General features: G+C 38.3%; 1 protein-coding gene across 39 annotated transcripts in view; it reads right to left on the bottom strand.

Annotated features, from left to right (window-relative positions):
- Positions 1-16,106, bottom strand: part of MADD (MAP kinase activating death domain) — a 72,591-nt gene that overhangs the window by 21,805 nt on the left and 34,680 nt on the right. For 19 of the 39 annotated variants that reach the window (XM_027719468.2, XM_027719466.2, XM_027719460.2 and 16 more), the window contains 10 exons: positions 15,559-15,745; positions 15,235-15,385; positions 13,097-13,303; positions 8,140-8,193; positions 5,040-5,137; positions 4,615-4,698; positions 1,954-2,112; positions 1,387-1,495; positions 788-850; positions 296-416 (listed from right to left, as the gene is read on the bottom strand). In XM_027719468.2, the coding sequence (XP_027575269.1) occupies positions 296-416; positions 788-850; positions 1,387-1,495; positions 1,954-2,112; positions 4,615-4,698; positions 5,040-5,137; positions 8,140-8,193; positions 13,097-13,303; positions 15,235-15,385; positions 15,559-15,745 (1,233 nt within the window). The remainder of the gene's footprint in view (positions 1-295; positions 417-787; positions 851-1,386; positions 1,496-1,953; positions 2,113-4,614; positions 4,699-5,039; positions 5,138-8,139; positions 8,194-13,096; positions 13,304-15,234; positions 15,386-15,558; positions 15,746-16,106) is intronic. The other 20 variants (XM_027719477.2, XM_027719473.2, XM_039378275.1 and 17 more) reach the window with 3 other exon arrangements.

Raw genomic sequence — 16,106 nt, forward strand, 5'->3', positions numbered from 1 at the left:
ATTCCATCTGTTCATACTGTGATTATGCTTAAATTATCCATTCCTCTGGAAACATTATCTCTTCACAAGAGTTAAAAAAAATGTATGTTGTTGTAACTAACAATAAACATTTCAGTATCAGGAGATATTGGCCAGCAGAAAGACAAAAAGGTTCACTTTGGAACAGTCAAGTATAGTAACAGGGTTTACAAAGTGACAATAACATGTTAAGCAGAATTAAAATAATTTAATTTTTTTTACTATTTCAGCCCCAGATGAAACAATGAGGAGGAAAAAGGTCTACTAAAGAACTTACCTGTCAATCATCTCCTGAGGTCCCTGGTCCATCCCCATTCCTTCTCTCTCTAACATTACAGCATCCAAAAAAGCATCTTCCCAGAACTGCATCTGGTCCCATAAAGTTGAACGCTCTTTGCCTATGCAACGTATACAAAAATTGAGCATTTATTCCATTTACTCCAGTCAAATACTTTACCATTAATTCCTATTCATTCCCACTCCTTGAAAATACCATAAGACAACACACAATGAAAATAAAAAAGAGGTTACTTATAAACCACAAGCAATACCACGGCTGAAGAAAAGTGTAAAAGAAAATACAACACATATCTCTCATTCTCATTAATGGCATAATATTTTTAAACCCTTACACAAAAATACCTCTCATCTCTAGTCTTTAAGGAGTATATCTTCTTCCATAAACTATTAACACTGCCCGAAAGAAACAGAAATATCTCATACAAACACAGATCACAGCAAACACACAGAGAAGTGGAAAGATTATTACTCATAGAGAAGGTTTCCATTGCAGCATCCTCTAACTGGTCCCAGACAGATCCTTTATCCCTACCTGCACCATTCCAAGCAGGTAGAAACGATAAATGGAAAGGATGAAAAACACAGGAAGAGAGAGCTCTTGATTAACAGCAAGTCCAGATGAAATACATTCCAAAAAAGCCAATATACTTCTAATTCAAAGATACACTTGAAGGCCATTAATATTCTGAGTTTAGTAGCCCTCTGTTCAATGACTTAAGCTGAATGATCTTTTTTCAAGATCAGTGATATATTTTAGCTTCCCATGCATAGCTAAATTCCTTCTCCCCTTCTTCACATTTTAAAGAATTCATATCCAAGAACCCCAAGAGACTTGGACAAACTACATTTTATGCAAACTCCACCACTCACACCCATCTCCTCTTACTATTACTCAATTTCCCCAGCAAATCTCTGGCTTTACTCTGAACGGCCTGATGCACCCAGCATGGACAACAGTAATAAGTTAAAAACATTGTTAGGGAATGTAAAAATTCCAGTCTGTCCCAGACATAACTTCATCCAAACTTCACGCTAAAAGATTCCCTCCCCGCAAAAAAAGTAGCTTACCCAAAAGTCCTTCATATAGATAGACACGTTGGTTTCCATCCTCTGGACCTCTCCCTGGAGTACTGCCTTTGCTATCCTTCACACTCTGCTTCAGGTTGTGAGACTTCGCCTGAAAATAATACAAGAGGTGTCAGACAATTTAACTCTGCAATCTGCAGGGTTCCTTCTTGCAGTCTACTTCAGCTGCTCCTAAGAAGAAGGAATTTTTCCTCTTAAGCAAGGATGAACAATGCTCGTCAACACTGTATTGCCTCTGAAGGGCAATTAAATGTCCACTTGGTTGAGAGAAATACTGAATGATGGGGAATTAAATATTGCTAGAAACTGTAAGGTGGTACAAGATGGGAATATTACTTTCAAAGAACCATTCATTGCACAGGAAATGAAGATTGATATGTGGATCCACATAAAAATCTTCGACACGTTAATATTTTAAGTCATTGCTGATTAACCCTTAGAACAGAACCAGAGATCCTCTTCCACACAGGCACACATATTGAAATGATTATTGTGCAAGATTGAGTAAAAAAAAAAAAATAAAGAAAGGGAAGTCTGCAATGCCCTTACAAAGATAGAGCTAGTAGCAGAGTTCGTCTCAATTTCGCTGTCTGACACAGTGCCTCTGGATCCTGCCAAATTGCCACCATTTTCCACACTCGGGCCATCACCAGCATTGCTACTCAAGTCACTGTCTGCTCCTAATGTCTCTCCAGAACTGTTACTAACCTGTGGAGAAAAATAAAGCGATTACCTTCAATAGTCAAAGACACTGTGGATAGAAAAATTGTAAAACATTTCTTCTTAATGCACAAAAGAAGCAGTACGACTGAGGGCCACATTTGCCTTTTCTTCTTCAGTAGCATTATCTTTTCATCAAATACTACTCTGCAGGAAGAGATTAAGAGAGACTCAAAAAGCCCTTCAGAAAAATCACAGAACTGCTTAGGCTGGAATGGATCTGGTAAGATCATCTATACATGAGTCCGCCAGTCAAGCAGGGTCAGTGAGAGTATGTTGCTGAGGACAATGTCCAGTTAGGTTTTTCTGATCTCCACAAATGGAAAACCCACAACCTCTCTGGGCAAACTGCTCCAGTGTTTGACCACCCTTATTACAAAAAAGTGTTTTCTTGTATTCAGATGGAATTTACTGTGCTTTAATTTTTGTGTTGATTGCCTCTCATCCTGCCCTCAGAGAGTGCTACTGAGAAGAGTCTGGATACCTTGCCTCTGTTCGCTCCCATTAGGTATTTATACCCATTGATTACAATCCCCCTGAGTCTTCTCTTCTCCAGACTGAAGAGTCACAGCTCTCTCAGCCTCTCCTCTTATGGAAGATGCTCCAATCCCTTAATCATCTTTGTATCCCTGAGCTGGACTCACTCCAGTAAGTCCTTATCCTTCTTGTACTGGCAGGTCCAGAACTGGACACATGCAGCCTCACCAGTGCTGAGTAAAGTGGAAAGATCACCTCCCTCAACCCGCAGACAACCTGCTCTTCCTAATACAGCCCAGAACACCACAGGCCTTTTCTGCCATGAGGGTGCATTACTGGCTCACAGTCGGCTTGTTGTCTATCAGGATCCTGAGGCCCTTCACGACAAAGTTGCTTTCCAGCTGATTGGCCTGCAATGTGTACAGGTGCCTGGGGTTATTCCTCTCCATATGCAGGACTTGGTATTGTCCCCTTGTTGAACCACATAGATTCCTCTCTATCCAGTTCTCCAGCCTGTTGAGGCCCTCTGAATAGTGGTACAACCATCTTATGTGTCAGTCATTCCTCCTAGTTTTATATCATCTGCAAACTTGCTCTGTACCATCATCCAGGTCATAAGTGAAGATGCTGAACAGTGTTGACCCCAGTACTGATCCCAGGGGTACACCACTAGAGACTTATCTCCAGATGGACTTTGTGCTACTTATTTCAACCCTCTGGGCCCCATCGTTCAGCCAGCTTCCGGTTCACCTCACAATCTACTTACCTAACCCATACTTCATCAGTTTGTCTATGTTACAGGGGACAGTGTCAAAAGCTTTATTGGAGCTGAGGTAGATCTTTCTCATTACACTCTTCCTCTGGTTTCTGAGGCCAGTTTTACTGGTAAAAACCTGAGGCACAGAATGCCCCAAAATGCCTCAGTCTTTTCCACCTGCCATCAGATTCAGCAGGTAGCTTATGTTTTCCCTAGTCCTTTCTCTTATTATTTATGTACTTGTTTCTGTTTCCATTCACATTCTTCGCTAGATTCAACTCCAGGTCCATATTGGCTTTCCTAACCCTTTCCCTGCAAGGTGAGACAGAAAATGCATACTCCTCCTGCGTCACCCGCCCCTGCTTCAACCTATTGTATAATTCCTTTTTATGTCTGAATTCAGTAGGAGCATTTTGCTCATCCATGCAGGCCTCTTGCTGCCTTTGCTTGGTTTCCTACTTGTTGGGATGGACCTTTCTTGAAGGAGGACATACTTGAATATCAGCCAGCTCTCTAGACCCCTCTTCTATCTGGGGCAGTATCCCAGAGAATACAATTTTTTCCTCCATTTAAGAAAATCAGAGTATTATTCTTGTTACAGGCTAAGAAAAGATCATGGAAAGCCAGGTAGGCAGCAGTACAGAAAAAAACCAAACAACAACAACAAACAGGGAAAGTTCTTTAGGTTTTCATCCCTGGAACACGTAATATCATATACTCTGGTAGGGAGAAGGTTCATTCTTTTTTTACTAAATGCATTCCTGCTACCTTTTCCCTCTAGGCCCTATAGTTCATTGGAAAGCAAACAGATATATATTGATGTAATTCAAGAGCTTTCAGGCAATATATGAGAAAATTTATTCTTACTTTTAATGCACCAAACTATCTGCCTTTTTTGCTCTCAGGTTACCTTTTTAAACATCTGTTTTTTATAGATGGTTTATACAAAACTGAGACATATTTATAGAATTGTTGTAATCCATCAGTTCTATAAATACACCAATATGCAGGAATACATAAGAGCAATGAGTATCATATATGAAGGATGCAATCTGCTAATAAAGACAGCACTATGTATGTTGTCAGACACACATGCTTGCCACCCACTCAGAGGCTCTGGAGAGAGAACTCACAGACACACATTATGCATGTGTGACAGAATGCTGCCACACCACACAAAATGTAGGCACGAAATGCCCTTCACCATGTTAACAAGCAGTCAATCACACTAAGATTTCACTTTGGGCATATCCTACCACAGTGCTGACTTCAGAATCCTGGCTTGTACTTCGGACCATAACTGTTGGTCCTCCACTGGGAATAGAGTCAAAATCACTCTTCTGCAATCAAAAAAAATAAAGGACAAGAAGAAGAGTCACATTAGTCTTTACCATAATGAGAGAACATCAGTTCCCACTCCTCTGGGGTCTGGAATCACATGCCTTATGTTTTCTTAATTTATTTAGCCAACCAAGTAGAAACTACTGCCTGCATGTCAAAAAGATCATAGTGTCCTGTAATTGAGTTCAAAAGATCAATCCCCTACAGAAAGAGGGGAAGAAATTTTACCAAATGTGCCTCTCAAGAATTCCCAAACCTGTAAGTCTTCCCATAATGAAGTAATGAATAGAAGAATCCTCTCTTTTACCACATAAATAAAGCAAGCATAGGAGTCACTGACCTGAGAACCTGAGGCCAAACTGAGGCCACTGTCTGCACTGATTTGGGATTTCTTCTCATCTGTTTCTCCCAAATCGAATTGTTTCATACCTTCTGTTCCTGAACAAAGGAAAAAGTAAATCATTACTGTACCAAGAAAAAACAGTATGGCAGAAAGCAGATGACAGACTGGAAGCAGGAATAGTATCATGAAAACAGATTTGCTTTCTCATTTCTTTGATTTTTATTATTCTTATTCCTTGGTCTTGAAAACAACAAGGCCAGCAGGATACATCTGCTAGTCTTTGAACATTAGTTTGAATTTCAAATACTCCGAAGGCATAGTCCAGGTGTGACTATAACTAAACAGTACCTTTTTTAGCCATTCAAGACAGAAAAGAGAACAGACAAAGGTCAAGTAGCTTCCAGTTACAATAACACATGCAGAGGAGTTGCCATTCAACTCTAGGAAGCCACTTCCTTTATTCTTGGTAATAACAAAAGATACCTATTTACTTAAAGTCAGAATCCTTTTTTGAACAGCTAAATTGCTCAAAGGCCTGGACTGAGTGTTTTTTGGTTGCCCACTGCAACTATCTAGGCAAAAATCAGGGAACACATGACAAGAACATGTTACCCCAGTAAGATTTTCAAGGAATAAGCTTGTTTGATGCTGTACTTCACGATATTCTCCAATTTATTAACAAATGGCTCTCCAGAGTTGGCAATCACACAGGTCGAAAGTGAGAGAGGGAATCACCAAGCTTTTAAGTCATGCATTCATTAACACAACAATCCAAAAACAAAGAAGGGAAAAAAAGGATAAAAAAATTTTATGTTCAATTTCCCATGCACTTCTAGAATTGTATCATCTATTGTCCTCTGATGGGATGGCAGAAGGAAAAGAGAATGATGGAGAGATAGAGCCTGAAAAGAAATTTGGATAAGCATTGAACAAAACTAGTAACAATGCAAGAAAAAATGTGTTATAGACTGTACACAGAATGTCAATACTCTCAGAAACAGAAAGAGACTGAATGCAACACTTCTGCCATATCCATATCTGCCAACTATTCAGTAACAGGAAGACACGATCAGCTGCTGGAATATTTGTATTATATACCCATGACTATATCCAGTATCTCTAAGCAAACAATGCCACTATCTCTATAACAGCTGATCACAACAACCTGGGAATTATGAACATTTGTAATATATGTAACATTAGAGAGGGTAAGACAGTGAAAAGGAAAGAAAAAGGGAAGGGAGGAGAGAGAGAGAAGGATAATATACAAAGATTTGTGGGAGTGAGTTTGAGATGGTATGTAAACTCATGGATAGCCAAGCCATAAGCGGGCTGTGCAGACCATACTAGCTTACTACTCAACCACCAATTCTTCCTGTGAAGTGTTTACAGAAAGTATTCTTCATGTGTTATAGTATTCTGCCTCTAAATCCATATGCCTTAGTTACTGTAAATCAAATCATCAAAGATTCTAGGAAAGAAAAAGCATAAACAAAATTTACCAAAAAAATAACTAAAAGTATCTTTTCTAAGAATTTGGCATCTTTTCCCCCACTGCAATATGCATTGCTCACTTCTAGATGTCTATTTCCAGTCATTCAAGTGACCAGCATTTCTAGTTCCGAATAACAATACAGCAAAAAGTTTTATATCTCATTACTACAGTGAGAACACTAAATTTCAGCTGTGTGTTTTAAGCAATTTAAGAGTTTCCTGTCCCAACACATACTTCAGACATATTACTGGCAATTTGACTTTTAAAGTTAAGATATTTGACAGCTGTAACTGAGTTTAAGGAGCACAATAACCACAATCACATTGTTGTCATCTCAATGTAGAGGCACTTACAAACCTCCTCTTCCCTTCTTTACGGAGTTATATGTGTAATACACATAAAACACTAAATGCTGAATTTATCCCTCCCAATGTAGGCACCTACCTGAAAGGCTCATTTTAGGAGAGTAGGTGTGTGCATGTGCTATGTGTCTGTCTCACACACACTCCTACCTCAGCAGAAAGCAACTCACAACTTCGGTGTAGCAAGCTGTACTGCAGAGGTGCCCCACTTGCCCCATTCTCTCTGAACTAACTCCTGATGCTAATTTGTACTTAACAGAACTATTTAACCAAGGAGCCTAAAACTAATCAAAGCAAATCCAGGCCTAGTCAGAATGTCAGGAATTTTCACTCATTCATCTTATCTATTAATCCTCCCCAGACCTTCAGTCTGTAAACTGGGCATCAGCTCTGCAAAGTACAAACTACGCTTACGGTTAGGAAACATCTACCCCAAAAAGGGTGCTATAAATTAGCTATTGTCCTTATGTCATAGTCCCTATTTACAACAGTAACAACCAAAACAGCAAAACCTTGTACTACCCTTGCAGATAGTACACATTCAATATCTTATCCATTATCGTATTTCAATAGATGTTCAGATTTGTGTAGATTTAGACTATTGTTTAGACTCTGTAAACAGCCTCGAATTCTTTCACTCCTTCTTTAACATGGATACAAAAAATAAAACCAGGCTGATTCCTTGTTATGAGGCTATTTTCTAGCAGCCATCACTAAATACAATTCTTCACATACACCTTCTCTCTCCCCCTCAGAAGTATTTCTTGTTGCAGACTGTTCATGGTTGATTCCAGGTAACAAAATTTGCCATCCCATGGCTTGAACAGAGAATTCTTCATTCCAGTAATATTCAATCAATCAATATATCCGTGCCAATAACTTGTTAAACAAAACTGGCCTTTAAAGTTTTAAGAAAGGAGATGAACTATCTTAAAATCCTTCCATATTTATCTGATATGGTGAGGATGCAGAATATCTGCTTCCTCATCTTTGAAGAAGGCAACATTCAGGGGAGGAAAAAAAAGAAAGGAAAAAAAAAAGAAGAGACATTTGTGCACAATTTCCCTAGGCCAAACTGATCTGTTTGGTCTCTCTAATGCACACTTTCTTTAAATAGACCTTTGTTCTTGTGGGTATAAAACCTGTGTGCCATAGATGCAAGCTCACCCTGCACCTGGTGAGTTGGCAGTTATGGGGAGGCTGGAGGAGTCAGTTTCTACTTTTTTTTTAATTTCCTTACTCGTTTTTTCCAAAGATTTTTGCTTTTTCACTTCCTGGTGCTTGTTCCACAATTCTACCCAAGATGCATTGAAAGCAGGAGAGAAAGAGAAAGAGTCAGCGGCTGGTCAGACAGGTGAAAGTGGGGAAAAAAATTTGAAACCAAAAACCCACCCCTTCATCTCAAAAAAAAAGGAAAAAAAAAAAAGAAAAAAAAATTAAAAAAAAGGCAGAATTTCATGAATGGTTAATAAATACCATTTTAAAATAAATCAATGTTAGCTACTGAGCACTGCATCATCTCTTAATAACAGCTGTGGTGCATCCCACCCTCCCCTCCTCAGGCCACACTATGACAACAGTGAATCAACTAAGGAAAAACAGCTCTTATGAACACATATAATGCAATTAATCACCTTTCCTGAGAAAGGTATTTAAGACTCTCAGATCTTTACTCCTCTAAAGTGTAGGCATCACAGAAGCTCTAATTAACAGAAACATTTTAATGTCTTTAGTTTATATCACTGAAAGGAAAAGACATAAAAACAGCAGCAGCAATTCCAAAAAAAATAAAACCGTAGGTTAACACAACATTTAAGCAATATTATATCTTAACAGATTATCACAAAGTTTACCAGTTATTTTTGACCTCACAACATTCTCAATAAATGCTTGGCTCTGCCTATCAACCTGTCCTATATGCAAAGAGCTGAACTTCTTTGCATCCACTTGTTCCTATCAGGGTATAAAGAATGGAAAATGGAAAAGAAGAAAAATGAGCAAGATATCAGTCACGCTTAATACCAATTTCCAAAACTCAAATTAGGTCACAGCACTCCAATCAAGTCGAGGAATTCCCTAAGAGGATATACAAGGCACAGAACAGGAAAAAAGTCTGAACTCTCCTTACATTTGAAACTTAGCCCTGGGACAATAGTGATAAGGCACTTGCACTTTTCTGTCACTCACATTCCTCACATTTCTCAACTCTCTGAAATGCAGTCACCTTTTCTGCTCAGAAACATTGATCATTCCAGGTGCTGGCCTATTGGCCAAAGGAAACATTACAAGCTGACATGCTGAACTGACTCTGAATGTTAGGTACTAGCATAGTGAAAGCTGAGAAGACCACAGTGGAAGATCCTCTCAGAAAAGTTGCAAAGGGAAGGAAAAAGAAGTACAGTGTTCTACTTTTTTTCAAGGAGATTTCCTGAGCAATTGAAAGGTCACTTGAAGTGTGTCAGAAACCCACCCCACTCTGCAAATGGCAGAAATAAGGGCATGACAGGTTCTGAAAAACAAAATGTCCACTGAAAAAAATTAAAACAGATAGTGTTGCAACTGTGGAGGAAGGCTCCAAAATATTATCATTAAACACATTAGGAACAAGGTAAGGAACAAGGCAAATGCAACTAAGTAGAAAAAGTTAGAAAGACAGCTTCTAGCCAACTTATTTCTAGATCTGCTTCATGATTGATGGATCTTCCTTCAATTTTCATAGACAGATGGATAAGATAAAATTGCTTAGAGATCCAAACAGCATCCTATAGGCTTATCTAGTTGAGCACACACTGACACAGATAACAATCTCTAAGATAGACTAAATTTGTTTGTTAAAGGGCTTTGAAAACATCTGGCCTCTTAGGGGCTTAGTCTATATGGCTTTACTTTAAAAACCACTAGGCTGAAAGCTACAATACCTGCCATTAGATTACTTTTATCTGACTTGTCTGTTAATTCAGGGTATCATATATACTAGCATATTAAAAACAGACTAGATTTAACTCTCAAGTAATATGTCAAAGAAGAAAAGGAAAACTCCAAGCAAACTCAAGGGGTATAAAATACTATGCCTATGACTTTGTTACATGAGCTTGAACTAAACAGGACATCAGGTCCAGAAAGGATCTGATGCAGACAAAGCAGGTAGCACAATCTTTTCTTTTTAAAAAACCAGCCAAAATAAAGTGATCTGACAGGATTAAACAATTATTTTAAAAGTAGTAATGGAAACTTCAGTAAGTACTGACATTTTCATTATCAGTTACGGGAAGTATTCAATAAACCAAACCAACCACTAATGTAAAATGGGAAACTACTAACTATCACCTTTAAAGCCACCAGTGTCCTAATAAAAAGACCAACACTAGAGGTGATGACCATGAACCCTGGAAGATAAGAACCCCAGAAGTAAGCATTTGATGATCTTTTAGGAAACAAAGTATCAGAGGCATCATCTTCAAAATTAACTTTCCAGCTAGGAATTAGGTATTAAAGCACAGCAAAGATCAAGCCTAGACTGGTAAAAATCCCTCCCACTTCACCTCAGAAATAAGAATTTTGAATGCTCTGTTACAAGAGAACATCAGAAGCACACAAAAACCCATAAACTTCCTGAAAAGTGAACAAGAAAAGGGGATCAAGGAAGAATATATGCACCCTGACCCCTAGAAAACTCTGAACCTCCTGGCCATTGTTCCCGTAGTACAAAAATCCATACAGATTCAGTTACCCCACCTTTAGATCTCAGAGATTTAGTTTAATCACCACACTAAAATACGCTTCTCATATGGCTACTGCAAACAGTGTTGTACATTATTTTAACTCTATCATTCTGAAGACTTCTCATTCTAGTATTTCCTCTTGTATCTAGGTCAAAAGGTTAGCAGCCTAATTTGTATTTCATCTATACAATACCAACAGATTCATCAAAAGTTTTATTTACATATCTGCAACCTGAGGCTGTAAGTACCTTCCAAACTTCACAGAATCAAGTAACTGCTGAAGTTCAAAGGGTCCTCTGGAGACCATCTAGTCAAACCTGCCTGCTCAAAGTAGGGTTGACTAAAGCTGGCTGCCACAGGACCATGTCCAGTCAGGTATTAACTATCTCCAAAGATGGATAATCCACAACCTTTCCATGCAACCTATTCCAGTGTTGGAGCATCTTCACACAAGAACATTTTTTCTCATGTTTAAATTGAACTACTCACAAATACTTTGTTATTTCAGCAACATGTAAATGTTTACCAGATACTTCATCCATAAATAAACTAATCTGAATAAGAATATCTGCATTTCACTGCAGAAGGAATTTCAGCCCAGCCATGACTAATTCAAATCCCGGATATCCAAAGTTGTCTTATTCTGAAGCCTTCATGACAGAACATAAAGGAAGTATAATAGCCAAGCAGCTTTAAATTATCTTCCTGCAACACAAGAGAAATTCTCTTTACTTCTAGATCACACGAGTCAAATGAACACGGACACTACATTATTTTTACAGCAATATCCTAAAGACTAAGTTGCATATCAGTTCTGGTGAAAGACAAAAGCAGTTAGAAAAAAAGGCTTCAGAAAAAACATTAAAGTCTTTAGAACTTTGATCAGTTTTGGTAAAACCACATCCTTCTTGTAACTTGGTTCCATAGAAGACAAGTGGAAATCTTCAGAGCATCAGAACCACCAATAAAAATGTACCTTTGCCTGCCCTTGAAGACCATGAATTGTTTAAGGCTAATATTCTGGCAACAGTAGTTAACATGACATATTAAGTAGTTCTTCTTTTTAAAAGGACTCCTTACAATGCTTCACAAACACAGACTGTCTGATCTTTATTATTTCCATTTCTATGAGGCTTTAATTTCATCTAAGGGAAAGAAGCAGTCTTAGCAATCCAATCAAAAGTTCTCTTTTCATTCTTTAAAAGAACACTGGCCTAGTGCCTGATTTATTCTTAGTTGTGTCAGAAGCAACTTTCCCTTTTTTCCTCTACAGAAAAGTAATGAAGTATCCAGCGCAAAACAAACAGCTAATTGAAATACCAGAAATTTGAATCTCTTTCAGCTTTATGATAGATTTTCAAAGAGAGAGCAAGACTAGTTTCTGAGCAACTGCCTCCATAGATTACCTCTTTAAACAAGAAAGCAAATCAAGTCAGAGGGATTCAGTATCAGTTCAGAAGGACTCAACAGTATTTAGCCTGCAGCTATTATGTGGGTATAAGACTGAATGTTTGCATTCCTGCCACATAACTGCTCAATATAAACATTCCCTTGTCTTATACCACATACTACAGATATAGGCCTCACGGTAGCACACTTTCAGAAGATTATTCTTTCATACAATGACTCCATTAAAATGTTATTTTAAACAAGCTGCAAGAAGCAACGGCTAAAATTTAACATATTTTTGCAGTTGACAAAAATTTTCTCATACGTTGAGGCTACTTTTCTCACGTTTACAACAGACAGCATGTTGGATCAATCAAAATATTTTTTTCTTCTCCACCAAAAAAACCTGTAAAGCACTTTTTAGAGGAAACAGTTTAAAGCCTACCTTTAACTTTTTCCCAAGACATAGAGAAAAGCTATACTAGCTAAGAAATTAAGGCAGGAAAATTTCTAGCAACCAGCCTAGCAGATGCTGTTTAGAAAGATATGCATTCTATTTGGTACTGCATGGAAGGAAAATCCATCAGTCCTGTTCACTGAAACTGTTAACACTACAACTAAACTTCTTTTGGAAATTTTATTGTTAACAATCAGCATATTCTGGGTCCCATTTCCATCAGGATGTGATCTAGATAATTCACAGGTAGCCAGCAATTATAAGAAACATTTATTACATGTTTCCATGTTTCCCTTCCACAGTTGCCCTTTCTGAAGTCCTGCTATCCCTGTTTCCCTTTTGCCATTTCCTGTTGCTTGAAAACAGCAATCACAGAGCAAAAAATAAAGCTGTTTAAAGTGTAATGAAAATTAGAAACAATTAGGATTAGAAAGCTTCTGGGAGAAAACTGCAGTGGATAGTTTAACCCAGAGTAGAGTGAAGACACGTATGATTGTTTCTAGTGATCCAAGGTGTAAATGAAGCATGTTACAGCAGCAATGTAGTGTGTTAAAATGGAGAGAATGCAAATAGAACCTAATGCCAAAATAGAATTCCCTCCTGCACTTGACATGAATCTCAATACACACCAATGGAAGCAATAAAATTTTCTTCCTTTAGACTTCTTGTGTCAAACTCCCTTGGCCCTTTGCCTGCAGGGCTTGGTGGCTTTGGCATTATCTGAGGTACCGGCAGCTGCATCGCAGGTTTTGGCTCCACTCTTGGGGATGATCCAGGATCCTTGCCAACTGGAGTGACAGATCCATCTGTTGGACTTCGTTTTCTCTTTTCTGGTTCTTTAAAGAAAAGAACAGTGTTGAGAGAAAATAAATAAATAAATAAATAGATAGATAGATAGATAGAAAGAAACATAAGGAAAAAGGAAATGAGAGTGGGAAGAGAAAGATGAGACAGATGGTCTCACCTAAATCATTAAGCTTGGCACTGAAACAGCTCAGTGCCACATTTGTTCCCCTAGGTCAACATGGCTTGCTGACAGCCTGACACATTGGTGGAAACAGTAGAGGAGAAAGCCAGAATGCTGTTTTAGGGTACTCAAATATCCCATTCCTGTATACTTGAAACCTAGGAATGTTCTCTGACACATTAACTGTACCATCTCCTCTGCCAAGTTGTGAAAAATTAAACAACTCTGCCTAAACTGCCAAGAATATCACTTACAGAATATAAGTAAGCTCCTCTCACAGTGCAAAGGTGACAAATACAATAATTTTCATGGGTAACACTAAATGAAACCAGTTAGGAAAAAACCAAAAAGAACCTATCAGCTATAGCTCTTCCATCATTCTCCGAGACTTCCTATAACCCTACGTCCCAACAGGTAGTTTGGATTATTTCTCTGTATCAAACCTCACAGTCTGAATTACAGCAACACCTTCAGAATACAATAATTAAAATCTTGTTTTCCATAAAGAGCCTCCTTCAATCCTGCACAAACTGTTCCAATTGCTGACGAGTCTAACTTCATACCCTAATATCTAAATCTGTCATATCACTAGATCTTGTGATACCTTTGTTCAGTAGATTAAAGATTCTGCTATCAGCAACATGGTATGCATCATATGCGAACCAAACAATTTCAGGATTACTAATTTATTACTAGATGTTAAATAACTTTAAGATAAATGCTAATCTCTATAAAACATCTCCTTAAATAACTAGATCAACTAATTGAAAACAAGGTAAAACATATGAAACAGCTAAAATTTGACTATAAATTAAGATGTTATGCAATAATGAGACATATCACGGCTTTAAAAGTTTGCATCAATTTTTGTCTATTGTGACCTCAATTAATTTACTGGGTAAAGTCTACTTACCATCAAATTATGCTATCTGGTCTTTACTCAGCCATTCTAATTTTGCTTAGAATCACTGTCAGACTAAAAGGCTTGTAATTACCAAAATCAACCTACTCCCCACATTCAGGACTGTTCCACTAGCCCAGCCTTTATTACATTCCTCAGCATCCTAAAAATGATTGGAAATGAACACTTGTAAGCCATAGGGCATATCTAAGCCAAGTCATAAAAAAATCCCTGAACACCAAGTATAAGGGATTTACTAGATGCTACTCCTCTGCTACAATGAAATAAATAGCTTTTTATCATTTGAGATTACAACCAAGTCAGATATTAAGCAGACATTAAGCAGAGATGTAGCTTTTTGTCATCTTTTGGTATTTTCCTTATGTATGCATTTTCTTACTTTTTCTTAAGAAAAAGATGAAAAATAAAGAGATATTTTCAGACTTTCCTCTTCAAGAGTTCTCAGTTGTATAAGAATTGTGTAATGCAAGGTGGTTGGTAAGATATAAGTCTCATAGGGTTCCACCTTATAAATATCTCCCTCCCTATTCAGGTTGCCTGCAACAACTTTCCAAGACAGCGGCAGTTTTAGCTGAAGGTCCTCACCCTCAGAATTTCCACTTCACCTGTAAAAGTTCCAGGTTTTGTATTTCACTGCAGTTCCCATTTTCAATCAAATATAAGTATGGCCATTATTTTGCATTGGTCCAGTTGAATGTGTGTAAAAAAGAAGAAACACACTTCAAGCTTTGTAAGGCTTCAGTAACAATGGTACAATTCTCACCATTTTGAAAGTGTTGTAAAACCCCTGAAATATCAGAAGGTACAACACAGCTACCTTCACAATAAGGATCTTGTTTGGTTCATAAACACAGTATTCTCGTAAACACTCTTCTTACCTTTATTATAATAGTGAGTATGTGCTATCTCTAGCAGGCCAAAAACACTGGCCATGCCTCCCAGGCCAGCATTTGCATATGAATGCTCCAAGCTTAAGACTGTGCACTTCAGCAAGTCCAGCATTCCTTTATAAACCTTGCGGCTGATCTCCTGCAAGGACAATCTCGTCAGTGTTTCTATTTCAGAAGCGAGAAAGTAATTCAATAACTTAAATTCCAAAACTGCTGTAACATCAGCTTTTAGAAGGCAATGAACAAAAACTTCCTACAAATTGAGCCTCAGCAGACACTGAGTGTGAGGACCCTGCTGAATTCAGCACTGACCACGTCCTGTATGACATCCTGTCGAGCATCTTCTTCTGACTGGATGGTGCGATTCAGCTTGCTTAGTACAAAGACACGGAGCTGCTCACTCTCCAGCAGACGTCGGACTCTCTTCATATTCAGCCAGCCAACACCCTGCCCATCAAGAACATTGTGTACCACCTCCTTCAGGAACTGCTGGTTCTCACTGAGAGATTTAAGAGAAAGCAAGGAAAAGTTAACCCTCTGCTTACTTTGGCTTGCATGGGAAGATAGATATGGCCAGGACACACAGAGAAATACCACTGAAATGGTTTATTGCTTAAACATTGTTAAAATCATGAAAAGGCTTTTGGCTACTGTAGCAAACTGTGCAAAGAAGTAACTGCCCCTCCCCGAATATGCCCCCTAATTTGGACTACGACAGAATTTGAGATACAATAAAAGTAGTACTATTGCCCAATTATCCCAGGAGCAGAATGTATCCAGAAGTGTAAAAGACTGGGATGCTAATGGCTCAGTCAAGGTGCAAACTGACAGTGCATAAAGTAACCACCCAGATGCTGAGG

Source organism: Pipra filicauda, unplaced genomic scaffold (genome assembly GCF_003945595.2).
Source record: "Pipra filicauda isolate LSUMZ 115617 unplaced genomic scaffold, ASM394559v2 scaffold133_size2016399_pilon, whole genome shotgun sequence".
Taxonomy (NCBI): Eukaryota; Metazoa; Chordata; class Aves; order Passeriformes; family Pipridae; genus Pipra; species Pipra filicauda.